Here is a 27,630-nt window from a genome sequence, read left to right on the forward strand (position 1 = left end):
AGCTGAACCGGCAGGCTTAGGTTTACATTTGGCGTCTGACAGTAAGGAAACGGCAGAGATGGAGCCTCCCAGGATTCCTTCAGGCAGAGATGGTGCTGCGCGCAAAGCTCCGTGCCCGGTTTGACAGACAGTCGCTCACACAGAAACGCTCCAAGCATTCCAGTTCACCGCGAGATGAAGCCTAAAGCCGAGTATCTAAAAAGGACTAGAGACATTACTATCTACTGTCTAGGCCACATGGTTCTCAAGCTGAGGTTCAGGGACCAAGAGGGGTCGTTGAGAGGACCTTCCTGCAAAATGAGTTCATGAAAAAGGACCACCAAAACTCAATCTAAACGGCTCCCCCGACAAAACATCAACTTTGTACATATCTGCAATAAACTATGAGGTGCACAAATCCACTTACTTATCACTGATTATAATGATTGATATCATCATAACATTAATTAAATAATGACAATCCTTTACTAATTTTATTTCTGACAAACTAAAAATAAACGTTATCAGTGAACGCTGGTGGTGGAAAGTACATACATTTACTGCACTTCAGCACGCCTGCAATATTTAGGTAATTGTATTTTACTTGGTGTTTGGCTGCTTTGCAAACTATTTAGCATGGAACTGACTCCTTAAGTCATATTTTTATTTCAAGAATTGAAGGGGGGAAAGCAGTCAATGCAGTAATATACTGGCCTCTTTTCATTTAACATCAACTTGTTTCAAGTAGTTTTTAAAATAAAGTTTACCTTGCAGAAGCCTGCCTATTCTTTCCTGATTCAAGATACAGGAACACATTTTAGTTGAGAATTTATTCAGATTCCCCTTGTTTTAAGAAAGAACTTGATTGGATGCAGAAATGTCTGGAAGACTGAGGTTTTTGCAGTTCCAGGTAAACAACCTAACAGCATGTAAAGTAAAATACCACATTCAGTGACAAATGACATTATTAAAGGAATGGGTCTCCATTTGGCCAAAATATCCCTTTAATGCATAAGGCATGTCAATACATCTGTAATGATAATCCTTTGACTCTGAACAGGCTCATTCTGCATAATGAGGACATTTACTTTTGATATTCTAAGCACATTTTGCTGTGAAAACTGCCTTGCCTTTTGTGAAGTAAGAGTTTGAATGCAGGATTTTTAGCAATCTTTTTACACTGTGGTAATAGTGCTTTTACTTCAGTAAATAATCTGACTGCTTTTCCCTTATCAGACTAATTTGCTTCTCAACAACTCCTATCAAATCTAATCTAGTCCAGTGCAGGTGGGAGTTGACAGAAGAGCCCACGAGAAGCCCGCTGATATTTCTGCCTGACCAACAGATAACATTTCCGTGCTGACAGACTGGCTGTTTTTAAAAATACACGTGAAGGTCAAATATAGGCACTGTGGTAAAATGTGTAAACTGCAGCTGTGTTAGACAGGAGGGAATGTATGCAGGGTTTTGTGACACCTCAGATGAAGGTTGTCTGGCAGATAAACACCCAAGTGACAACAACTCAGCAACAACACGCCCCCATGAGGAGTGAGCCGCTGTGCAAGCTTGACCGCTGAACCTTGGGGCCCAGACTGTGGTCCAGGGACCACCAGGGGCCTTTGAAAGATGCCAAGTGAAAGCATAAGTAGGTCAAATCTAATTACAGTTTGGGTCAGATCACAATCAAGATCCTTTCAGATTTGGTTCCTGATGTTTTTAGAGAGCTTTCAGAAACCTCATGTGACTACATGGTTGCTGAAAGTGTGGTAAAGAGTGGTCAGGTAGCAGAGAAACACCACACACTCATACTGTACGTGTGAGGAGTATACCTTTTTAAAAACTCTGTAATTAAACTGAGGAGAATTCAGGCAATATTTGCTGAAATATTGATTAATTGAACTGAAAATAAAAAGACTAAAGAAGATTTCCTCTCCCAACTCTGATGTCTTATCTGCAAGAATACAGATGTACCATGAGTCTTTGATAAGTGCTGAAGTCATTTCCCACAATAGTTTGGAGAAGGAGCCTGAAAGTGTGCCTGTTTGGGTTCACGGCCCGAAAAACCAAGTGGGAGTGACCCTTCCTTTTCTGCAGGCAAAGGCAAAAATGCTACTACCTGTGCAACATTTGAAGGAATACTCAGGTAATTTAGTGTTGCCATGGCCGTTTTAGTCCCTATGGGTCTGGCTTCAAAACAGCTGCACTGATAGCCTCTTTTGTCAGACCGCCTGCTTCATAAACAACCATGTCTTTCAAACTCCTACCACTTTGATACCATTCTGATGAAAAGGCACCTTGTTGCCTCCAAGTTGAAGAGGAGACATGCAAGTATGTCACTCAAATAAATAATTTTCTCAGACAAATCCTCTCCAGAGATTCCAGAGACATTATACAGCTGTTTTCACAGGCTGAGTAGGATTAAGGACATGCAAAATCAGAGTTCCCCTTAAAATGCTTCACATTGTACAAGGTTAGTTTTTATCCCTCAATAAATCCCTTAAGACAACGTCAGGCCTGAGGGAACCTTACTAGCACCACAAAGGTGCCCTGACTGACATTACTGTACTGTGTCCTTTTTCTTCACCTTGTTTCACCAGCTTACCAGTGAGAGAGAAATATTTAAACCCCAGATGTCATCCTCATATGGTAATGATGTACAACCCTGATTCCACAAAAGTTGGGACGCTGTGTAAAATACATATCAAACAGAATGTGATAACTTGTGAATCCTTTCTGACATATACTGAAAACAGTGCAAAAACAGTATATTTAATGGTGGCCTCATCAGCTTCATTGATTTTTGTAAATATCTGCTTATTCTGAATTTGATGCAGCAACACATTTCAAACAAGTTGGGACAGAAGCAGCTAAAGACTGGGAAAGTTGTGAAATGCTCCAAAAACACCTGTTTGGAACATTCCACAGGTAAACAGGTTCATTGATAACAGGTGAAAGTATCGTGACTGGGTGTGAAAGGAGCATCCTGGAAAGGCTCAGAGCGAGGTTCACCACTTTATGAACACATGATTGGATAAGGGATATTACTAGATGGGCTCAGGGACTCTTTGGTAAACACAGTTCATTTGCAGATGACTGCATTCTGTTTTTAGTCACGTTTTACACAGCAACCCAGCTTTTTTGGGGGGTTGTACCATACATGCATTGTGTATTGTTTATTGACAAAGTGTGACAAAGCTATTAACATACACATTTACTTTACGTGTAACTAAAGAAATGAAAAAGGATAGAAACACATGGCACCAAGGTGAATCTTCAGTACCATGGACAGCTCATTGCATTTTATAGTGCCATCAGTGCAGGATCAAATCCACATTTTAAAGGACCTGCACACCCCTGCACTGTTTCCACTTAATCTGACTGATGAGATCTCTGCACATGAGATGTGTTTGGGGTTTTGTGATGTCACTTGGTCATTTAAGAATGAAAAAGATACAAGTTATCCAGCTCTAACAGCTGAAGCATGTTAATCAAGGACAACCTGTATACACTCATGACCCAAAGCTACAGTGAAACCGGGTAAAATGAGTGAAAACACATGTGTGGATGTGGTATGGGTGTGTACTGTACACTGGAAGTGCATTCAGATAGTATCTATTGATGGCCAAAATGAATAGGAGGAATGATCACAACAAGTAAACCTTTTGTCAGAGTTCATGTGGGTTTTGACTATTGTTTTAATCCATCCTTTAACTTGTGGTTGATGTGTAAATCACTACAGATACACAGACAAGGCTGGGACAACAGGCATTAAATTGGCTATTATGCCTCTAAGCTTTGACTCCTGGACAAATCAAATGAAGAAGCTTTCCAGGAGAGTTGCATCTGGGTTACAGCTTTATCTGGAATCCTTTCAAGGATGTTGTGCATGCTCTGTGGATAATGTTAAAATGAATAGGCATGAGTTGGATTTTAAATGTTATATTCAGGTTCTCTATTCAAATGTTGTAACTCCTGGTTCCAGGAGTGTTTCATCTGATCTAATAAAAAAGAGGAGTCCCAAGTGTCAAGAAGAGAATACCTGGGACCTCCATAAGCTCTTACAGAAGATCTTGGTTGAGGATAAACAAAATAGGAAGCTACACTGGTCAAAGTCTTTTTTCCAACTAATTCCTCCTTGGAATGGAAGATCTAACTACTTTAAGAGCTCTGTAGTTAAAAACATCTGTCTGCTGCAGTTGGAAACAAGGTTGATCAAAGCGGTGAGAGTGAACCAAAACAATGAGCTGAAAGAGGCTAAAAAGCTCAGCAGAACCAAAGGGAATAGCTACATAGCTGGTGATAATTCTCCATGGGCTCTTCACCAGGAGTGATGGTCCATTGTGGATATAAAATATTAGTTAAAGCAGCTTTAAGTGCAATAATTTTCATCTGGAGTGTCTACTTCTCTGAAAACCTCTGCTATCAGCTACACATACAGTAATATGGGCTAGAAAAATGTATGAAAAGAATAACATGTAAGAATACTTAGCATTGGTGTCAGGATGAGACATGGAGACATTTAAGTGACTGGATCCTCTGCTGTAGCTTACAGTATGGCAGAACGCAGCCAGCGTCAGGGAGTCCAGTCTAATTGGAATGAATAACTTGGCATGCTGATGGTTGGCTAGCAGGGACCCTGAACTCACCACCAGCCAATGAAAGGGGTCATGATGTCTGCTGTTGGTAGGCAACAAAACCTCCCCATCACCCCCTGCCAGCAGTGTAATATAGTAGATGCTGAGTGGGAAACCAGAGTCGACCCTGAGCTTAACTTGGTGAAACTCTGCTCTACTTGTGTCAAAGACTGCAATACAAGTATTCAACTCCTACATGAGCATGAGATGAGAGTATTGTTGAAAAGAATCATGCAGAGAATATCTGTCCATGGTCTTATACCCGCAGGTATTCTGTGCTTCAGCTTGTTCTGAAGACATTTTAATGACGGTATGCAGCTTTGAGATTTACTGTCGTCTTTCTGTCTGAAAGTGTCGGCTTTGTAGTGACACTGTTGCAGCTAAAATTATCACAAGTTTGACATATAAGACATATCTAATTTTATTTTGAGTCCATTCAGAGTGCAGGAAAAATGGTTCAGACCAGATACTCATCATAGCTCAAGACTTTCCAACTGAGAAAAGTGTGCAACCCAGTGGGACCCCCAGGGGCTCCAAAAGCTCCTGGTTTACTGTTCAGCTATTGGTTTGTGGCAATATGATTAATGGCAATATTTTTAAGGGATACGGAAATGTGCATTGCTACAGAATAGAGATGTAACAATATCAAAACTCACATGATACAATATGTATTGCGACATTTAAAAAAAGAAAGACAATTACTTGAAAAAAAGGCCTTTTTTTATTCCCATAAAATGTGTTTTTAACTTGAAGTGATTCTACGTACCTTCTTTCATAAAGTAAAATAAAAGTGGCCAGCCATGACTTCAGCATGAGCAAAGAATTGGCATGAATTTTCTTTGGCATTGAGTGATTGAACCACATACAATTTCAAAACAGAAACTGTTTTATCTGATGACCTCATCCATGATCAGTTTGTGTGCTGGCAGGTTTAACAGGCTCTGTTTGGTGGTCAGCTCAGCTGTAGTAGCTGATGTGTGATGAAAAAACACTACAGGCCTCACTCAACCAATCATATGGCTGGCGTGGCCAACGTTCAAATCCGCTTTTGAAGCAAGATTTAAAGTGTGTGCAAAACATTTTATGTGTGTGGACAGTCCAGCCTCTCTCACCACTACATCCATATTTCATGCCTTGTCTGAAACCTCAGCAACACGATGATGATTGTTGTTATTCTTCACGTCTCTCCAAAACAGCAGATTTCAAAACATCAGCTATGTTGAGTCCAGCGTGTGACTGGAAAAGTGTCAGACAAAACTTTTCATTTCCCCATTCGCTGCTCCTAACATGAGCTATGACTGTAAAACAGCTCTGAACAGCTCGTGATGTCCACCCATCTGTGGTTATTGAGATGCAGTCTGCTTCTTTGAGACTCGTGTCACTTTAGCTTTTGTCTCTTGGTACAGAGTTGCTATCACTGTGCAACTGAAGTGTGGCCTTGATGGAATTGTATACTTTGGCTCCAGCATGTTTACTAATCTCTGAAATTCATTGTTGTCGATCACAGAAAGTGGCCTCAAGTTGTTGGCTATATATTCAGTGATGCATCTTGTTATGGGGAAGCGGGGCTCCAAATCCTTCTTTCAGGCTCCTTTGTCCTTGCCTGTTGTTGTGCCAAATGGCCTCTCATGGTTGATGTGTTTCCTGTGATGTAGCTGACCATCGTCCGGCAGTATTTGCAAGTTGTTTTGCGTTTGTCAGTTTCCATTTTCATCATTGTCAGTTCTTGAAGTGAGAAAACCGAAATGTTGCCACACATCAGTTCTAAAAGTCTTTTTTATTATTGCCATGTTCATCCATAATTTTCTTGTTGGGCTTACTTTTAGCAGCTTGGCTTGCATGCAAAGGATGACAGGAGTCTTCTTGACTACTATGATTACACCTTCTGCTGTTCAAACAAAAGCGAGAGACAGAGAGGGAGAGACAGTAAATAACCATGTAACATCAGGGTAGACTGCGTCACAGTACCACGATGGCATCGAGCCACATTTCTATCACAATATCACGAGATTTGAAGAAAAAGAATGAGAAAATCAGTGGAAGTGATATATAGTGTTTGGATAGTGTGAGTGATTTAATAGTGATAAAATCACCTTTCAGATTCAAATGCACAGCACAAAGTGCTCAAAACCTACTCATTAGGATAGTCTCTGAAATCAAAAGGCTCAGGGCCAGCCCAGTATCACACCAAAGCCTGTAGCAGACCCACTGATCCACTGCAGGGTTGTGTAGAGGGCAATAATGAAACGACTAATGTAGTATACAAAGCAACAAGGTCCATGTATGGAGGAGTTCGGGGTGGACACAGGACTTTATCCAGGAGGCTGGTGTTTGTGTCCTGTGTGTAACCAAAAGTCAATGTTGTCAGTGTCACCTTCTGCCTTGCTAAGGCATGAAAAGACATGTTGTCAATTCGTGGTCAAGTTAGCAATAACAAATATACAACATCAGGTTACACTTCAAAATAAAGTTTGCTGAGAAACATTTCTGATAGCAGTCACAGGTTTAGGAAAATATCATGGTTTTGGTTAAAATAAGTATGTTTGTTATGTAAGTATGCACGTGATGTAAGTTAAGTGGTCAAGGTGGACCCGTGAGTCAATTACACACTTTGGTATAATATCGGGTTGGCATGGCCCGGCCCAGGAAGGTGTTCTTTTTTTCTCCATCTGGTTCCTGCCATGAAAAGCTTGGCCACCCCTGCAGTAGATGATCTGCAAAGGGGTGAGTGAGAGGATCAGTATATACGCTATGCAGGAGTTTTTCCAAATGAATTCATTTGCAGATTCGCCCTCCATGACAAGTTTTTAGGTCTGGTGAAATTCCAACTGTCAAACCAGCATGAGAACCTCACTTGTTGCCTGTTACGTTGACTGGAGGTGAATAACTGTAAACCCAGCCACACAAACAGGATATATTTAGCGTACTATTTTAGAGAGACGGTCTGGTGACTGCAGGTCTTGAGGAGATACAGTTACTTCTGGAGTCCACATTAAAACAGCAGGCGGTCAATCATGTCGGGCCATTAGTCAAAAGGGATTATGAAGGAAACATAAGTGGTTAACGAGGAGCGTGCACTGACAAATACGCCCTTCCTTTCCTGCAACATCCACTTCTGTAATTAGTCCTTGTCGCAGCCTACAGTACGTCTCCATAGCAGCAAACATAAACGTATGCATATCATTGACATTTAGGTGATACACGTAATACAGTGTTTGGAGATCTGAGAAGTCAAGAAATAACTTGTAAAAGCTATCTGTGCTTCACAGCACAGCAAGACGTCTTCTTCACTCGCTAATAGAGACTCATTCACACTCCATTTATCTGCATGATTCATGATTAAAGGGCCGCTCTGCTGATTTTACACATGAAGCTAAGTTTACTCATCACGAGGAATACCACTCAGCCAGTGAAAATAGTTGTCATGTTTTTTACTGCTCTGTCTGAAAGCTCTCTCATGTAGCAGGCGGTTGCTGCCAAGGCTGCCTTCCAGAATTCTGTTCTGAATCGATGGCAGACAGGCGCGATGCAGCCATGGCTCCAGGCTACATCCGATCCTGCTTACCTGTACACCACCTACTCAAATCTCATCACGGAGATAAACCCAGCTGCTTAAAATAGAGGAGTTTTGGCTAGCAATGCACAATTAATATAGCAACTTTTGCTAACTAGTGTCATAAACGTAACTGTACCAGACTAGATAATCAGACTATAAAGTTGATTATTCTCTTCACTGAAGAGATTTATCCTTCAGGGAACTCAATTACACTAAATTATCTTTCTTTTCCCTCATTGTAGTTCCTGTGGTTGCCATGGCTACACGCTGGGCCACAGCAGCAATCTGAAAAGTTGAACCATCATAAACTCTGAATGTCGTGGAAAAGAGCCATTTGTGCTGCTGTGTTTCAGTTTAGGTGGTGGCAACCGCTTACTGTCTGAAGGCACCTTAACCCTGATGATGTCATCAGACATGCTAGGAGGAGTTTGTGTCTGCAGTCTCGCAGACTACCCCACACATCCACTTCAGTGTATAACACAACACCACTGAGATCATTTTCCTAAACTTAACCAAGTCGTTTTGAGGGTGTATCATGTAGTATGAGCATCCTGTAGCTATGAGTCTGGAAATAGAACTACATGGGAGCCAAAGATAAAGTTGCATTATGTATTTTTGCAAAAGTCAGGTTATTTTGGCCTCTGCTTCTTCAGCTTTACAGAAGGATAGTATCGAAACACTGGGCCGCTTTTTACTGAAGTAGTGTGATGTTCATGTCGTGCAGCGCAAAGTCGGACTAAAGATGGCTAAATGGCTGACATAACATGGCAGTGTCATTGGTTGGTTAGTCCAGCACTTTGGTCCAGGCTAACACCTACCAGATGGACTGTCATGAAATTTCATAATTAACTATAAATAACTGTTGGTTGTTGAGATCACTTACTGCTATACACTTGGTTCAGGTCACATGTTGCACTGCATTGCAAACTGTAATGCAGCCATATGAAATTAAGTTTTATGTTTTAGTTATATGACCATCAGACTTCAAGCATGTCATAAAAGCCAACAGCTCGATTTCCGAAGGAAGGTACCACAGTCTACACCGGTGAACATCCAGGGCTTGAACATTGAGATTGTGGGGCATTACAATTACCTGGGTGTTCACCTCAACTACAAACTGGGCTGGACTAACAACACAAATGTCCTGTACAGGAAGAAGACTGAGGTCCCTTGGAGTATGTAGGACACTATTAAAAACCTTTCACGACTCTGTGGTGGCATCTGCCGTTTTCTATGCAGTGGTCTGCTGGGGCTGTGGAAGCTCTGAGAGGGACAAAAAGCACTGAACAAACTGGTCAGGAGAGCTGGCTCTGTCCTGGACTGCCCTCTGGACACCATCAAGGAGGTGGGTGAGATGAGGATGTTAACCAAGCTGACATCAATCATGGACAACCCATCCCACCACCTGCATGAGACAGCAGCACCTTCAGCAACAGGACTGTTGCATCCACTCTGATTCCAACTGCAATCAGACTGTTCAACTCTAGTTTTTTCTCTACTTTACTCTAGTTTACATACTTACTGCTCTGCACTGTTTTGCACCATGTGATTCTGTTTTCACCATCATACCTTTACATCTTTTTTTAAACCAATGCACAATATTGAAAAACACTATACTCTCTTGTATAGAATGTATATACTGTGTATATAGATATATATATATATATATTTGTTTTGTATTTTATTCCATTTTATGTCTTTTTATACTTCTGATACTACTACTGCTGCCTGTAACACCCAAATTTCCCCTATGGGGAAACCTACGTAACTAACCTGCTGAGCTTTCATGTTCATAAATGAATTGACAAATAATCCTTTTTTCTTTTTTTTCTTTACTTTTTTTTTTTTTTTTTTCAGTTTTCTGTCCTCTTTGCTTTTCACTGTGTCACAAAGAAACTCAATCTTGCTTGAGATCTACCTTAATCAACTTCTTTCTGCCTTATGGACCAACATCAGAGGCAAAATAAGATCACTGTTTTTTAAGTCTGACCCCACAGCAGTGGCAGAAAAGTCACAACACAGAGCACACAGTCGAGTGCAGGGTTCTTGAGTTCAGCTTAGCACTTGATACAGAAAATGAGCTGTAATTTCAGAGAGGATATGATAGTGCTAACAAGTAGCCGAGGTCTTGAGACCTTAGAACCACACTAATCTGTTTTCCATCTGTCACTGGCCTTTCATCAGCGCAGCAAGGGGGCTGAGATAATAAAAGATTAGACGTGTTCATATCCATCATGTGCCCTTCACTCTAAACTTGACTCAAAACAACCAATTAGTGTGATTATGTGCCTATCTGTGTAAGTTCCGTGATGAAATAGAGGCCTGTGCATTTGTTATTCTGTGCCATTCTCTCAATGCATGATGGGATGAGCCGCACTGCATACAGAGGGGGTATCCAAATCAGAGACCTCCTCTTTTGAACATATCAGTTTTCACATGTAATGTTAGTTTTAACTAAAAGACCTTGCACAGTGAGCCAGGTTAAAAGGTGCTAGCTTAGCATACACGGACAGACAACAATGTCAGTTGGTGGTCTTAGGGAGGTTAAATGCTGTAAATATTTCAGTCAGGTGTGGCTTCCTGGAGTCATCACAGTGAGGTCGTCAGGTTTGATCCCATCGTGCCTGAACAGACTCACATAGATTGAACTGTCAATGGTTCAAGCACAGAGTCAGAAACTAAAAACAGTACATGAAAATGAGATGAAAATAAACAAAAGTTGATAGTGTTTATTGCAGGGAGAAACAGAAATTCTCATTGTATCTTTATCTTGGCTAAAGCATAATATGTCTCTGTCCTCACCTTCACCCTCAATGCCCTTTGACCCTGGTAGTGTTTTCTGCCACCCACACAGAGGAACAGCACAGAATACACACATAGTGTGTGTATTGTATTCTGAACTATTGTGACTATTTTTATAAAACAGGCTGGGTTCAACTGTTGTATGAAGTTTCTGTATTTTCTGCTGCTGTAAACCCAAAGACAGTCAGACAAGATGTTGGAAGAGAGGCCGAAGCAACTGATAAAAACTGTTTACGGTATCTATCTGTTGTTGAAAGCGTATTGCTTTCTAAATGATCTGCCCCTGGGGAGCTTTTGCCTTGTGCATGCTGTCTAAATTCATTTGAATTGAATCTGATAGATGCAGGGTGAATTTATTCTTTCCACCACTAGAGATCAGTGCACGCTATTTCACTGAGAGCACCACCTGTGACTGTTATGTATTTGCCAATTCATGAAAGCCTGTACAGTGGAATGTTAAAGCTGCATTTCATTACAACACATTGTAAGAACAAAAGTGCAATATATACACTTTTTAATTGATAAATCAATATGATGACTTGCTGTTCAATTACAACTAGTACACACATGTATCTGGCTTACAAGTGGGTGTGTATCAAAATCTGATGTACTGCCATTCCTTTTCCATTGTGCCATGTTGTCCAAACACTATTTAAAGCACATCACTGTTGCATTCCAGTAGTTACTCCTCAATTCCCAAATATTCACTATAGAACCGAATGTGGGTTAATCCACCCCTCAAATTAATCCCCAACAAATGCGCTTTTTTAGGTAATGTTTGATAAAAACTGCAGTGACCAGCTGTTCTCAGAAATTATTAAGTGTTTCTTAAAAATCAAACTATATTTTTCTGAGGTATTTTTAAAGATTTGCATCTTTTTTAGGAGCCAGTGGGTCTGAAGCAGAGTGCCCCAACATGTAATGTGTGCTGGTGTGTTAAGGCTCAGTAAACCGCGGTGGTGGTGTTTGACTCAGTCCTGCTGCTAATCCTCACATTCTTGACATGTTGCATGGTTATGGCTCATTGTTCTCCCATGTTTTCGTTCCTTGCCTCCTCTCTCTCCTGAGCCTGCGTTTTTGGCCGACAGCTCAGAGTCTTCTTTGAGTGGGCTGGGACTATCTGACGTCACAGTCACACATGGAATGTCCACTTCCTACTCACTGTTAAGTCAGAACTTGAACAATCAGCCTGAGGTAGCGGCACAAAGAACAGATACTGCAGCATTTTTTTGCTTCCAGTTGTGAAGGAGGATGATGTAAGAGGCGGGAATCTGTTTACATGGAGAAAACCGCTGCAAAGAGCCACAAACTGTACCTGAAGAAGGATTCTCCTCAAAGTCAGACAGGGATTATGAGCAGATCCTCTCACCTTCAACGACGGAGCTACAGAAGACTTCAGAAGGAGAATGTGAGTGAGTTTGTGTTTCACAGCGGTGCTCTCGCTGTGGGAGGAATGTCCTGTATCTACAGGGCGTAGTGAGGAATGTCAGGCTAATTTTCCACAGAGCTGCATTTACTGTCACATTTCCAAGCAAGAACAGCTGAAGTAGTGCAAAGAAGGATTAGAGTTCAGGATTAGTACTTCTTTTGCAGGTTTTATGTCCAAGAGGAGCTCAGAAAACATAAACACTGAGTTATAAAACTGCCCAAGATGACAGATTATTTTTCATGACTAACTGCAGATGAAAAATAATCTGTCTTCTCATGTCATGTGCAATAAAGGCATATTATTTTCCACTGTTATAGAGATTATATATTAGTACTGACATTATTTCTATTATTATTAGCAATTGCAGAGAAACAGAGTAATTAATATATTATTAGTTACATGGTAGTCATCTGTAATTTAAGACTATTCCTCAGCAGTTATTTACCTTAAGCCAAGTTATTTCAAGGGATTTCTTTGTTTTATGTATTCACACCCAATGGAAGTAAAAGGTTGGTTCTGTGGGTTTTGTAGTTCTAATGAACATTTCATGGGTGCTACAGAGGGTATGGGTTCTCTGAGGAGGTTTTATGGGCGACTACCAGTTATCCTCAAATGAGTCATTGAATATTCTTCCAGTGATAGAAGAGGTAGCCACATCCTCTTTAAGTAATATAAGTACCAGTGCAATGATGTAAAACCCCACAAGTGAAAGTCCTGCATACAAAACTGTCGGTCGAATTGCTTAAGCATTCGCAACAAAATGCTGTTAAAAGAGAGCAAATAAATGTTTTTGATTTTCTTGTATTGAGTGAGATGTGAAGACTGACATCAGTTTCATGCCTGTGCTGTTAGCCTAGCTTAGCATAAAGACCGGGGGCAGGAGGAAACAGCTAGCCTTGCTCTGTCCAAAGGTAAAGCTAATAGGTACACTGTGTGTTTGTTGAATCCGTAATAGACAAGTAAAAATGACACACAAATCAGAAATGTTTGATGAACGTATCTTCAAGTTCTGCTTCATTACAGTACAATGTACTCTCCACCTAAATGCTAAATTTGATGTATGAGGATTATCACAATCAAAAAACAGATCCTGACATTATGACTTGTCAAACAGGAAAAGCACAGACTGTAACTAATTACACTAACAATAGCTCTGTTCTATTGGCTGTGCCAGCAAGCCAGCCCATAATGAATCAACAAAAATCAAATGCCAATTTTGGTAACATGATAAGTGCATTTTTTTTCTCTTGCAGGCTCAGCTTTAGGCTTGCCTACATTTTCTCGTATAACCTGTTCCAGTTCTGTGGGCACACATGGATACTGGCTAACAGCATAGCCAGGTTTCTCACATTTGGCAGAGGTAAGGTTGAACAGTCTAGTGGGCACATAAAGGATGCGATCCTGTGCCATATGAATCTGCATTTGAAGCTTTTGGAGCTCCACATGAAAGACCATCTCTCTAAATCTTGATTGGTTTTAACGCAGGAGGGCAGGAACATATGTTAGTCTAATAAAATACCATCTTTCACTTTGCAGATGCCTTAGCAGACACATTTTACTCGGTTGGCTTTGTGATGAGTCTGTGCCAGCTGCTCTCCATCCTGGAGCTCTTCCATATCGCAGATGGGATTGAGAAAGCCAGACTCCTTCCTCGCTTCGTCCAAGTGTGTATTACAGCTCAACCTCTTCATGGAACTGCATTATTTATCACGTGGATGTTATAAAACATAGCAAAAACAAGTTCTTTATCCATTTGAAGTGACTGGTGGACGGTGCGTGCTCTTCGTTTTTCAGGTTATGGAGAAGAACATCTTGCTGATCATGGTCATCATGCTGGAGGAGATCCAGAGTAAACCAGTTGTGTGTGTACTGTTCTTCTTGTGGAACATTCTGGACCTTCTACGGTACGCACATAACTTATGGCTTGTCACATTTCATTTCATTCATCCCATTTCCGCTTTTTGCAAGGGTTAGGTCGCTTTAAATTTCAGGTCGCCTTAAAAGTATCTTTAAAATGTTGATGCAAGAAGTGAAAGGCAGAGTCCTGAACTCCTTCAGAGGAACAGCACTGAGCCGTTGGTTTACATATGTTGACGACATATTGGTCAAAATCAAAACCCAGGAAGTGCAAGCCTTCACAGAACACATCAACTCAGTGGACAATATCATCACGCTCACATTAGAGGAGGTCAGGGACAGCAGCTCGGTCTTTTTGGATGGTGCTGTACTCACTGAAGAGGACAGGAGCCTCCACATTGAAGTATACAAGAAACCCACACAAAGACCAATATTTACTCTTTGACTCTCAAAGCACACTGGAGCACAAGTTAGGAGTTATCAGAACCCAGAATACTGAGTTGTACAGGTCCAAGAGAAGGAGCACAAATATCTGAGGGATACACTTGAAACTTGTGGATACCCCAACTGGACCTTTGAGAAAACACCAACACCGAGGGGTGAAGAAGAGAGCAAACCAGCAACACACTAAGACAGAAACTGTTCCACCTGAACACAACAGCAATCAAGTGCATGCAGTCTGATACAGCGAGGAAGGCACAGACTTCTATATCGAGGAAACTAAACAACATTAAAGAAACACATGACTCCTCACATCAAGACTCAGCAGCTCACCTTCACCTGAAACATAAGGGACGCTCTTTCTGTGACAAAAATGCACATTGTTTGGACCAAATGGTTTGAAAGAGGAGTGAAGGAGGCTGTTCATTAAAATAGCGAAACTATCCCTCAACAGAGGAGGAGGTCTACGACACCACTTATCCCACCACCGCTAACAATGCTGGGACAACAATGGGACTCCCCTCAGATGAGAGGCAAAATGTCAAGTCTCTACTACCGGTTGCTCCTGAGTCAACCCTCAATGGATGAAGATTAGAGCAGCTGTCCAATTAGCTGAAAAACGCACAGGCAGCCTAGAGGCTAAAATTGGGGTTCAAGCACTCTCCTGTTCGAGTTCGTAGAGTCTGGCTGCAGAGGTCAAGTTGAATATACTTTACATATATTTGCAGGTATACGTAGAGTTGCAGCAGTATCATTGATTATAGTGGAGTACTGAAGAATGGTCTTTCTACAACATAGAGAGCTGCAAAGTGTAATGGTAAACAGAGGCGTGTCTTTGAATGATAAAGGTCATGATTCAATCAACTGTCAGTTATTGTGTAATGGTGTGATATTATGCCCTCTAGTAAACATTCTGATGTGTACTGTTTGATGACAGATACCCACATGAACTGCTGTGTGTTATAGACACACCCTCCATCGCCATGCTGTGGATTCGCTACACACTCTGGATCCCCTTATACATCCTGTCAGTGGCCACTGAAGGTGACCAAATCATTTTATTAACTTTATTAACATTTCACTTACTGCAAAAGCGGCAGATATACAAAAACAGACCGAGTTGCTGAGCATGCTTCCTCTTTACACTTACAGTCACAAACAGTCAGTTATACTGTATCTGACCTGACACACGCTGAGCAACATGAGCTCTTTAAAGGCAGAGGAGAAGTAGTGTCTGCATACAGGAAACGAGTTGGCAAAGCGGAGGCGATGATAAAATGTCAGGAAGCGTGAGGAAAGTGCAGTCCAGCCTCTGCAGAGTGTGCGTGACAGAACACACGGAAAGCAAACCCACACACTACAGACGGCCGTGAAGCTCGACACTATCAGTAACACACAGGCAGGGTCAGTGAAGGTCTCATCCTCTGGCAGAGTGCGTGTCCTTTCAGCACACCAGATCCAGTGTTTCTTTATTAAGAAATGCTCTTTATTGGACTCCTTTACAGCTTCTCAACGGGGCTGTAAACAACATACTATGCTCAGCATGAAAACTGTAAAGGAAAAGTTGTGTGTATGTGTCCAATTCTGTGTTTTTATGTCCTCCCCAGGTGTTACTATATACCAGGCCCTGCCTTACATTGAGCCCACACCGCCAGTCTCATGCGCGTTGAATTCAACGGTGTCAGCACACATTCACCTCCCCCTCCTCCTGATGCTCTACCTGCCTGTTCTTGCTCTCGGTAAGATGATATGAGATGCTGTGTTACAACTATGGCAGGGACTGCACTTGTGAGGACAGACCAGTGACAGACCAGAGACTTTAAGGCTTTTCACACTGTACAGAGGTTTATGATAGCACAGCCCTGACTACTGTGTTCTTCTCAGGGGCCTCTGTAACAGTTTGGCAACTGCTGAAGGAAAGACAGCGCCACCTGGAGAAACGGAACAAGAAGATGAAAAGGAAATGATGCTGAATGTTCGGATGGTTCAAGTCCTTCAGGCACAACGGCAACTTTCACAATCAAAGTCTGTTACTTACTAATCCAGGGAGTTTGATGTCACTGACATACGTGTCCATAAAACCAACATTTAAGCGAAGATCTTGACTCAACAGCCACAAAATCGAATGTAATACCATTTAATATTTCCTATATTTGATGAGCGCATTCCTCTTGATGTTGTCATGCTCATATGTGACTGAAGCAGCGGTACAAAGGCAGTGCTTCCCTTTCAGTCCACGGCGCCGCAGCGAGCCTCAGTTGTCTCCACACCTGCCATGATCAGCGTGATGCGCTCCCTCTGGGCTACCAGCCATACGCTCTGGTCCACACAGCTTTCTTCTTGAACTCAGCAGAGGACTTCAGGGCCAGCAGGGCAGCTGGAATGACGACACATGAGGATGATCAGATGAAGTTTTTACATCAGCCAGGAATGTTGCTTGCTGTTGTGAATGTACGATGTCAGTGCAATAGCGAAGACAGACTGTGTGTTTCAGGTTGCACCTGTATGGATATCTTATTATGTTGCCATAACAATACCAACATCAGTGTTTCCTCCCATGTGGAGTTTTTTTTTTTAAACAGATGTGTTCACATTCAGTTTCTCGTGAAAACCAATTGCAATATAATGCCTTACAAACACGCTGAATGCATCTCCATCCTCTTTAGAAAACGTTTACAAAGTGCACTTCTTGTATATTTTGAACCTGCATGGTCTGCAAAATGGATGTATTATGAGAACTGGATGCCAGTTTCCAAGAGGACGTCTATTCATTCCAGTGGCAGCCGTTCACCCAGCATGTGCAGCAAAAAGGTTTGCTCTCTTCACACTGCTTCTGCGTTATGTAGCTGACTACACACTGAGATGATGTCACACACATTTAAACTGGTTTAGAAATCATAATACACAGTAATAACAAACCTTGTTTGCAGTTGGAGGTGTCCTGTGAACAGTTTTACACATGCGTCTTTTATAATGGTGGTCTGGGGGCAAAGCTTTTTGGGCCACAGGGGGATTGTTTTAGCTGTAGTACCACAGTCAGCCACTGGGACAAACTGGCGATGGGGCTGATGGGCAGCACTGTATCCAACTATCTTTGTACAGCCACTGTCTAAACGCATGGCCCAGTTCCAAGCCTCACAGACTTTAATTAACATCACTCGTGACATCACTGTTCGTGCCTGAGTGCAGGAGGGTGTGAAGACTGTTGGGACTGCACTTAATGAAATAGCATTACCTGGATGGACATTTCTCCGGAGAGTTAATGGTGAGGCCGAAATTTAATACGCCGTGTAATTTCAGGTGCGCGCTGGTCTAAAAACAGCAGGATATTCATTATTGTAGTTTAGCTGCTGATTTGGCTGCTCAGCAACATGGTCAGCAGGACAGCAGCAGTGCTGGTGAGACACAGCTCATGGACGTGATTAAAGTACTTGAACGCCATCAGTGCAAGGTTGATGCAATTTACACCAAAAACCTTTCTTCTTCTGCGTCATAACAGTCAAATCTGAATGCACGGACATGACCCACACCTTCTCAAGGATATCATTATCTCTGATGTCCATTGGAAATAATCCAGAAATCCAATTAGAAATCTACTGTAAGTTGTCTGTACATCCTGTACACTGCACGAATTGCTAAGCGCTAATTTAGCATTCCTTTAATTGTGCCAATTAGCCAAAATGGAAACATTTATAGGCTGACAACATGACACGCATTATGGCAGCTATAGTTCTGAAAATCAGCATGAAATCCATAAATCTGATTTTTTTTATGTAACATATAAATAGACTTTGACTTTGCTGAGGCTCAGAATGTCCCATCAACATGACGGGCAGGGGTGGGGTTGACAAGGAGGGGGCGGTAAGGAGGCACAGTTGTCTCGATTTCGTCTGAGAGGTGACTTTGAACATTTCAGCAGAGCTTCACATTTTAAAATGCAGCGCTGCGTGTTTTACCTTTGGCCGTGTTGACGGTCGAGGTCGACAGACACTGTTCAGGGCCTTCTGTGATGCTGAAGAGCCAGTCTATGAACTGAGAAACACACACATGGACATTCAGGCAAACTGAACCATAACTTCGTCACTCTTTTTCAGATTAAACCCCAGTATATCTGACACGCTAACCTTGTGCGTCTGGCTGCTCCAGGGCTCTTTGTCCAGAAGCAGAGTCAGACTGTGGGGCATTCCCAGCAGGCACTGGGGCAGGGCACGGTCGGTGAGGGACTCCTCACCGTACAGACTGTGTTGTAGAGCTTGGGGCTTGGAGCCCGGTTGCCATGGGAACCACTGGGCCCTAATGCCAAGGCGGAGGGGCATGAGGTGGTCGCCCCAGGAAACTACAGCAGCAGCAAAAACCTCAAACAGGAAGTCTGTAGCCTGCAGAAAAATAAAGGAAATCTATGTTCAGTCCACTTTTAAATACGACAAACTTAAGTGTTAAGCCTGTCTGCGCATGTAACTTATAGTAGTGGACACACCCAACTAGACTGGAGCTGCATTCCAAACTGTCTCAGGAATGCCAGTCATTCCTGAGGAGCCCTTAACTCTCACCTACAGGCTGAGCCACAGAGCTTTAAACATATGTGTTGTGCCATGTGTCAACCAGTCACTGACAGCTCTAGAAATACCACACAGCAGTTTCCCAGCACGGCTCAGAAACATACCAGTTTGGCGTCCCTGCATGGGATGGAGGTTGCACCATAGGCAACATTTCGCACGTGTCCCATCAGCTCCAGGAGCCACTCCATTCGTTTCGAAACACCTGGAACAAAAACACCAAATGGGCTTTATTGTCTCGCACGAGATTTTCATCTCTGTCATCATCGTCCTACACGATATGAATGCAGCGAGAGGAGCTTGACCCGTCTCTTGCCTGACCTGTGTGGGGGCTTTTGGCCAGACGACACTGGTAAAAGGTCTGCAGGAGGAGCCAGCCAACCCTGCGGCTTGGCCAGCCACGAAGCACACCAGCAATGACGTCGTTGAGACCGAGGAGAGGAACTCTGCCTTGTGAGGTCAGGTAAGCCAGGATGAAGCAGGTCTTTTCCATCTGAGCCTGAGCAGTGCAGAGTCCAGACTTACAGATTGTCCAGCAGCTTTTTTTTTTTCCCATCTCTAGCTTTTAAAAACCACCATGTGTATCATTTGATAACCTTCAGTGCCGTCGCTCCCCAGTGATACATCAAAAATGCTGCTACCCATGAGGCAGCCGGTCAAGTTGCAGTTTACATCAGTCATTATTCAACACCATATCTCAGGAACAGAAGGGAAGACTGTGAGCATATTTTACATCTGAGTTTCACAGTGTAGCAACATCCATATTTGAAGCACTGTAGTCACCACAAGCCCGCTGGTTCAGCTGATTTCTAGCTTCAGGTGATTGTTGCACTAAAGTGAGAACTTCCATTTCACCAAAAAATACACTTAATACCTTTTATTAAATTCCTTCAAAGTCTTCACTATAGACATTATACGAGTCTGGACAGTCATGGATGTAAACTGCAACTTGACCAGAAGGTGGAGGCAGACGACCGAGAGGCAGTGATTTTAGCTTTCTGTGATTTTGTGCTTATTGGCCCTTAGTCAGATAATACTGTACCTCTGTGACTCGAGCGATTCGGTCAATCTCTGTGTCTGACATCTCAGACAGACATTTGGTGATTCCCACATACAAATCCACCTCATCATCCTAAAACAAAAGAACTTATGGTCAGCAGAAAACTTTTAGTGGAAACAGGAAGATATTCTTAGGTGAATGACGTGGTCCAATAACAACTTATACAGCACTAACTTCAAAACAAATCATGAAATGTCTTGAAGTGTTTGCATGGGAGATGCTGGATGGGAACTGCAGCTTAATTTCAAGCAGTTGAAGTGTCAGTTGGTATGTGAAAACTGTGACACCAGCTGAAATGTCAGCTGAAGAGTATGTAAAAACTCATTTCTGAATGCGTAAACACTCGTTTCTTCAGCTTTGGACCTGGATTTGGTTGGGCAGGAGGGTGAAGATTTTCTCGGTGGTGGCTCGGAGGATGGTCCAGCAGTTGTTGGGGGGGTTTGGGAGGGCCATGGCCTGAGCGAGGCCCTGCAGCACGGAGCGGCACATGAACAAACGCTGGCGTCGGAAGTCCTCCTGGAACTGCTGCAGGCCCAGACTCTCCACGTAGACCTGGAGCTTGTCTTCGGCTACATGCTTCATCCACAAACCCAGGTTCTCATACAGGTGAGCCCGGGTCTGGTACTGGAGGAGAAACACAGGCGGGGCTAGGTAGTGAACATTAAAAAATACTTCCAGACAGTTTTATGTGCAGGAAGCTTTTTTCAAAAGGAAAAGTTATTGGACCTATGAATCTGAAGCTGAAAATATATCTGATCTTTATTCAAGTTGAGATGCATTAATGTGGTAAATAGTTTAACATTTGTTTGAATTGGTTGGTGTTTCTTGGCAAACTGGATGATGCACTTGTGAACACCATTCATTACTCATAATTGTCATCCAAATTTGTAACCACCATTGAGACTATTCTCTGTTTCTCTCCATGGAGCGAGCTCACTTTGGCACAATGGCATCACTGTAGCTCAGTTAAACGGAGGGATTTCCAATGTCAGCAGCTGAACACAGTTTTCATTCCAAACATGTGGTCAAGCACTGTACTGCATCAAGTGTGTTCCTCCCTCGAAATAAAAACTCTCTGGATCTAAACGAACACCAGTGGTGAAATATTTCTAATTGAAAATTGTGTCACAAAAAGTCTACAATTATGATAAAAGAACTTTTACAGCTGAGACATAATCCTGACTGCTCTCTGGTGGACAAACTATGAAATGGAGATAACGGTAAAAGACCTCAGACTTACTGGATCTTTTGCACATCTTCTATCTTTCTGTACTAAAATGTTCTGACATATATGCAGAAACCAATACAGAGATAAGCTTGTATCAGCCAATCATAGCAACCATGCAGGAGGATCAGTCAGGCTCTACTCTGCAGGATTCAGCTGGGTAATAAAAGTGCTTACTGGGGAACTGAAGCACAAATACTTAAGAGGAACTTACACTGAGGCTGTGCACAAGGGGTGGTGACAGCCAGGAGCCCAGAAAGAGAGACGCACTCTGAGAAGACTGAGCTTGACACGCCGCCAGCACCACACACTGATGCTGCACGTCCTCTCCTGTCAGAGGAAAAAAGACGCTGAGCTCGGCGCTTTCACTCTGCCAGGCCTCAGGTACAAAGAGACAAATGTAACTCTTACCGAAGCTGAGTCGCATCAGAGGAGACAGGACAGCACTCCAGTTGATGGGTGGGTACTGGAAACTGGCTCCAACTGAGGCCAGGGGGGTCAGAGCAGTCCTAACCAGAGCTGGACAGGCAAACTCTGGACCTGCGTCCACAGGAAGAGGAAACACTCCCAAAATTAAGTGAAATTCTATTGTATGCAGACAATGTCTAGACGTTGATTTCTAGATTCTCCTGAGGGGTTTGAAATTAAAAGAGGAGGTGAATTAAAAGAAAACAAACCTTTTTTTCCTGCCTCTGTGAGGAAGTCAACGATGGATCTGATGACGCTTTTCTCTGAGAGGTAACTGAAATCCAGAGGAACTGAGAGGATGACAGGAGAAGAGAACGACAAATCACATCCATAGACAGGCAATATCTAGAGAAGGCTCCAGTCCAGTCAATCGCAGTAACACAGAGGTTCACACCGGGTTTGACTGTTTCATCTACTCTCAGCTACAGTACCTACCTGCTGTGTGACTGTGACTGGTGGACATATGGGCCAAATGCAAATGACCCACCAAACAAGCGCTGTTGGACTGCAAACCAATGGCTCCTGAGAACGTTATGACCTGCAGAGGACAGCCAAAACGACCCGATGCACATAAAGAACAAAGGACGGCTCAGTGTAATTAGAACTTACAAGACAAAGTAGTCTTAAATGTGCTTCACAAATGTCATGGCAACTGGTCCATTACATTATGCCCTATCTTCAGTGCGAGCGGAACATTTGCTGCGAGGGTGGCACAAGAAGAAAGGCAGAATCATCTGAATCACTGGAGGTTTACTGTCTGGGGAAGATTTCATGCCAAGCTGAGCATTAAATATCTCAAATCAAAAGTTAAACAACGTTGTCCTGAGAGTGGCGCCAGAGGACAGCTCATAGTCTCCAAGAAGGAAAAGTTAATCCTCCGGGGTTCAGGAATACTTGATGGAAACCTGCCATTATGGTGGTGTTCAGTGTGAGAGGAGGTCACATTTTCACGAATGAAGAAGCAGCATTAAGAATAAAATGTGTCTGCATACCTGTGTGACGGTGCGAATAACCTCATTCAGCCTGCTCTGCTGCTGGGAGGAGAGCTCCAGCTCGCTCGTTAGCTGTAACACAGGACAATGAGCTGCATGAGGCTTTCAGCGCGGGACACATTCATGACCTCGTTCCAGCAAAAAGGGACACTTGAAGAAATACTTTGATTCAAGACCAATTTATTGCCAGCACAGCCCTGACTGCATGACAAAAGTACAGATTTGGAAAAGGCAGCCACTTCTGACTAAACGACACTTTTCATCAACAGCAGATCAGTGACAAAACCAAGACGGCATGCGATGATAAACGTGCTATTATGGTTTTATGATAAATTTTCCAAACTGATCCCAGCTGATGAGTGGATTTCTCACCTGAATGAGGTAACTCTCAGACCCGACTAAAGCCACCAGGCCGTTGACGGCAGCCAGTCGCTGCATAGTGGGACAGCCCTGAAACACAAAGAGCACTCCTCTACTGAACACACTCACTTCATATAAATACAGTACTTCATTCTTAAGTAGGAAAGAAAATGTAGTACCTCGGCCAGTAAGATCTTGATCCAAGCAGCCAGCAGTCGAGGATGGATATCCTCTGCTTTACCATGACCAGACGTCGACAGGCCGTGGACCACCAACCCTAGAGCCAGGGAGAAGCCTGGAGTCTGAACATAAACAATACAAAAGCATGAAAAGAAAACAGGGGTGAGACAATTGATAATGCCTCAAAATTGTACTTAGCACAGTACAGTAAGTGCGTGCTAACGTCTGAATTTCTGTGCACGCAGCTGCCGCTACCCTCCCCAAAACACTCTCGCTGACAAAAACCTCTTTCCTACTGACCTGCTGGCTCTCCTCGGTCAGGGTGCGCAGACTGTTCATGACCTCCTCAGCCTTGGCAGCATCTATAATACCTCCACTGAAGGCTGAGACGCCCACGCACGCCACAGAGTACGCTAAGACCTGCACACGTGAGCAAAAGCAATCCTCCTTTAAATACTATTCCACTATTCCAAATCATTTCCTGTCCTGTCAGCATGTGAACCAGCATCACATACGGCATTACAAAAACCTGGATCATAGTGTACGGTGGTTTGTACCTCCTGCAGCATGCGTCCCTGCTCGCTGCTGTCCTGCAGGTTGGACAGTAGTTTGTCCAACATTTGGGTGACGCGGACATGTTGGTCCGTCTGTCCACTACTGCAAAGAGCTGCGAGCACTAGAGCCAGACCCAACACACAGCCGGTTCTGAGGGGGAGGACAGAGGAGGAAAAAAGGAGAGTATGCACTGTCAAAGATGGGAGAAGATCACGTGACCAGTGGAGCTGGCTACAATAGGCTAACTTGTCACTCATTCTGCAGGTGGAAATATTTAAGAAAAGCTCAACACCAGAAATGTGCAACCACTTCAGCATAATTTTTCATGACAAAGTTGACTTAAATGCTCAAATTGTTACACTCCTTCTAGTTAGTAGTTCACATCATGTCTAATGACTCGGCACTGACTTGTATTCCAGGTTGGGGTTGAAGGAGCAGCTTTCCAGAGCGTCCAGAGAGCTGAGGAGGAGATCATTGTCCTCCTGAGCAGAGACATCACTGGAAAACAGAGAGGAGGACAGGTGGAAACCACAGACTGCCAGCCAATCCATAAATCATGGCTTACAGCATGAGTTTGAGTCACTGCGACAGACGTGCACGCCCTACCTGAGGCGTTGGTGGTGCAGACTGGACAGCACCATGCCAAGCGCCAGGCCGGAGTGGAACTGGACAGCCTTGGAGTCGTCAGCGGTGGGAGAGTCCGGCAGGCCGGCCTGCAGCACCGACAGGACCTGGACCAGGCCATCCCTCTGCCACACCACCAGCACCGGGACCAGCAGTGACAACGCCAGGCTGGCACAGGAGCGAGCGATGGCACTCGCTGTGTTCTCACCTGAGTAGGAGCGCTGAGAGCGAAGGAGGAGGGCGTGAGCAGCAGGCTCTACTGACATTCTCAGTGCAGCACAGTCAGAAAACAGCAGAAACAAGGACACCTGCAGGGGTTTAAGGCTCGTTACATGTCAAACAGCCCATTCGTGCTGTCAGCCAGTCCCTCAGACGGGCGAATTATGTAGATGCATCTTAAATGATGCTCTAAATCAACACTCCTACGCACACATGTTCACTCTTTAAAGGGGAACTCCACTGATTTCACACATCAAAGTGTATTTCCAGGTATTGCAGAGTCAAGTCACCTGAGTTACTGTCGGCGTTAGAAAGAAGTGATCTTACCAAACCTCTGTCGCCCGCTCTTCATCTCCGCTGCAGGCTCAAGGCTAAGTTAGCCACCGCTAGCATAACTAATCTCAGACTGAACTGTTAACAGTGGAGTTCCATTGTCGGTGATGAAGACAACGGGTTTGGGCAAGAAAGCACAATGAGTGGGAGTAAAAAAGATGACATGTTTGGTCCTGCTGCATAACTTCTGATTGAATCTTTTCTTTAACTGTCCATTATTTGTCGATAATGTTATAGCAGTGAAACGCTAAATTGGTGGACTACTTTTAATGTGATTCCAGTGGAAGAAATTGTGAATATTATCCACAGCCTCAGTGTCCACGGGAACACAAAGAGGGAAACTGTAGAAAATAAGACTGTAACTGTGGAAGGTAGCTTGTGTCAAAGGCTGACGGTGGTGTAATGATGTTATCTCGTCACAAAGCACTCCTCACCTCAACAAGAGAGACACAACTTCAGTTTCCTCTGGCTTCCAAATGCCCACCCACACCGCCATCAAAGAGGTGGAAAACCAGGTTTCACATCCACTATCAAACCAGTGAAAACAGTGTGCTTGTAGGGTTTCAGCTAACAATTAGGCACAGCAACTATGAAAAAAAAAAGTCATCACAAGAGACGCCAACTCCTCAGCTCAAGACTCAGCAGTTTACCTCCACCTGAAAGTCATTCACATCTGGCCTCAGGTGACTCCACCCACAGCCATTACTACAACCAGGAGCACTAATGACCGGGATACAAGAGGCCGCTGTACGGGAGGGTGAGACGAGGGGTATTCACTACTAGATGCCACTAAATCCAACACATTTAATGGCTTTTTATATCAAGCCTCAATGTAACAGCATGAGTGAGACTGGGATATGAAGACTGAAATCTGGATACAAAACATCAGATCTCTGATGTAACTTACGTGGAGGAACCATGGGAAAACCTGTCCTCTGGCCTTGTAGCTGCTGCTGCTGATGCTGAGCAGCGTGTTGAGAACCATGGCCAACCAGCTGGACGTGGGCACGAACTCTGGTCCAGCCTACAGTGAGTACAGAATATTCAGAGCTTTCTACATTAGCTAGACCGTCCCCCGACTTCCAAGGAGGACACAACAAGGTCATGTAAAGGTTGACAATGCAAACCCTTGAAAGTGAGGGCTTCAAATATTGAGTATGTTACCCCAAGACTGCCGTCGCTATCAGCAGGCAGGTTGCTCTCATATTTAGCGAGGACGGCAGCCAGGCCGCTCAGAGCCAGGATGGAGTTCCCCTGAACAACAGGACTGTCCCTGAGCAACACAGAGACCGTCCCAGTGTTAGCATTAGCAGGTTGGAACCAACTATTTGTTTCCTGTGAATCGAAAACTCACTTTGTAGCAGCTTTAATGACGTCTGCCAGCTGATCTCTGGCCCTGAGGGAGATGAAAGAACAGAGAAAGAGTGATTTCAATCTTGTATGAAAGCAAGATCTTTCCTCTGCTAATGCAATGACGGATGAACGACAGCATGCACTCAAACACACGACCGCACGCTCTCTCCTTTCATCTCTGACTGGTGCATCAGTGACCTGGCTGCAACAGCAGATGTTTGCTCCGGCAGGATGTGCGTGTGTGTGTGTCTGTATTTGATGGTTAAGGGCAGTACCTGTGTTATTCATGCCTTCTGTTGACTGCTGATACTTCCATCAGAGTGATGAATACATAGAGTACACTATATATGTAGTACACTGTGGCTGTGTGTAAACATACAGGTGCAGTATATTAGTTTAAGTGATTCTCACCACAGCCAGGCACAGTGCTGTTTGTACTGTAGCTCCTGTGGGTCCTCTTTGCCTTGTTTCTGCTGCATCTCCAAATCGGCACGTCGACCCTGAAGCCACACATGAAACAACAGAAAAGCAGAGGCAACTTTATCATGGAGGACATCCAGTTCATTGTGTGGTACTCAAACGCAGACTGTGACAGGAAGGGGTTTTTGAAGACGAACTGAAGAATGGAACTAAATAATTGTGTAATTATTAGTAGTGACTGTGTCATTTACATACCGTTATTTTCAGCAGTAACTGTAATGTAATGACCAATTGTTATGAGGTTGGACAGGACGCTGTATGTTGACATGCTAACAGCATTTTTGGTTCATCATTCCAAATCATTCATTCAGTTAGAACCGAAATTTAATTTGCAATTTCTGTGTGCAAGATGAAGGACAAAAATACCTTTTTTTTTTTGAAAATGTGTAACGCCAAAATGAAAATTAAAACTCGACTGATAAATAATTTTCCATGTAAATCTAATGTGAAATGTTTTTTTTTTTTTTTTTAACTTCAATTCAACAGAAAACGTGTAACCTAAACCTAAAACCTAAAAATGAACCAGC

The 27,630-nt window shown here is 43.3% G+C and overlaps 2 protein-coding genes across 2 annotated transcripts in view; one reads left to right on the plus strand and one right to left on the minus strand.

Annotated features, from left to right (window-relative positions):
* The first annotated feature begins 12,125 nt into the window (after window positions 1-12,125).
* Window positions 12,126-16,700, plus strand: hacd4 (3-hydroxyacyl-CoA dehydratase 4). The gene is made up of 7 exons (XM_076725402.1): window positions 12,126-12,379; window positions 13,654-13,760; window positions 13,937-14,064; window positions 14,195-14,304; window positions 15,636-15,742; window positions 16,306-16,437; window positions 16,583-16,700. Coding segments are annotated over exons 1-7 (669 nt in total). The 5' UTR covers window positions 12,126-12,377; the 3' UTR covers window positions 16,666-16,700.
* Window positions 16,701-16,936: 236 nt separating this feature from the next.
* Window positions 16,937-27,630, minus strand: part of focad (focadhesin) — a 30,053-nt gene continuing 19,359 nt past the window's right edge. The window contains exons 22-43 of the mRNA XM_076725401.1: window positions 27,035-27,123; window positions 26,625-26,666; window positions 26,435-26,543; window positions 26,178-26,294; window positions 24,701-24,939; window positions 24,503-24,592; window positions 24,097-24,244; window positions 23,840-23,959; window positions 23,539-23,661; window positions 23,372-23,449; window positions 23,000-23,071; window positions 22,443-22,545; window positions 22,217-22,297; window positions 21,951-22,079; window positions 21,754-21,869; window positions 20,678-20,938; window positions 20,297-20,386; window positions 19,576-19,753; window positions 19,362-19,459; window positions 18,823-19,074; window positions 18,655-18,730; window positions 16,937-17,075 (exon numbers count right to left, since the gene is read on the minus strand). Of these exons, the coding sequence (XP_076581516.1) occupies window positions 17,002-17,075; window positions 18,655-18,730; window positions 18,823-19,074; window positions 19,362-19,459; window positions 19,576-19,753; window positions 20,297-20,386; window positions 20,678-20,938; window positions 21,754-21,869; window positions 21,951-22,079; window positions 22,217-22,297; window positions 22,443-22,545; window positions 23,000-23,071; window positions 23,372-23,449; window positions 23,539-23,661; window positions 23,840-23,959; window positions 24,097-24,244; window positions 24,503-24,592; window positions 24,701-24,939; window positions 26,178-26,294; window positions 26,435-26,543; window positions 26,625-26,666; window positions 27,035-27,123 (2,685 nt within the window). The 3' untranslated portion in view covers window positions 16,937-17,001. The remainder of the gene's footprint in view (window positions 17,076-18,654; window positions 18,731-18,822; window positions 19,075-19,361; window positions 19,460-19,575; window positions 19,754-20,296; window positions 20,387-20,677; window positions 20,939-21,753; window positions 21,870-21,950; window positions 22,080-22,216; window positions 22,298-22,442; window positions 22,546-22,999; window positions 23,072-23,371; window positions 23,450-23,538; window positions 23,662-23,839; window positions 23,960-24,096; window positions 24,245-24,502; window positions 24,593-24,700; window positions 24,940-26,177; window positions 26,295-26,434; window positions 26,544-26,624; window positions 26,667-27,034; window positions 27,124-27,630) is intronic.

This window comes from Chaetodon auriga, chromosome 24, assembly GCF_051107435.1.
Source record: "Chaetodon auriga isolate fChaAug3 chromosome 24, fChaAug3.hap1, whole genome shotgun sequence".
Taxonomy (NCBI): Eukaryota; Metazoa; Chordata; class Actinopteri; order Chaetodontiformes; family Chaetodontidae; genus Chaetodon; species Chaetodon auriga.

What these genes read in the sequence shown, in the direction of transcription:
- hacd4 (XM_076725402.1), top strand. An exon ending in TCCTTCCTCGCTTCGTCCAA is followed by an intron (nt 14,065 to 14,194) that starts GTGTGTATTACA and finishes TTCGTTTTTCAG; the next exon opens with GTTATGGAGAAGAACATCTT. An exon ending in AACATTCTGGACCTTCTACG is followed by an intron (nt 14,305 to 15,635) that starts GTACGCACATAA and finishes GTTTGATGACAG; the next exon opens with ATACCCACATGAACTGCTGT.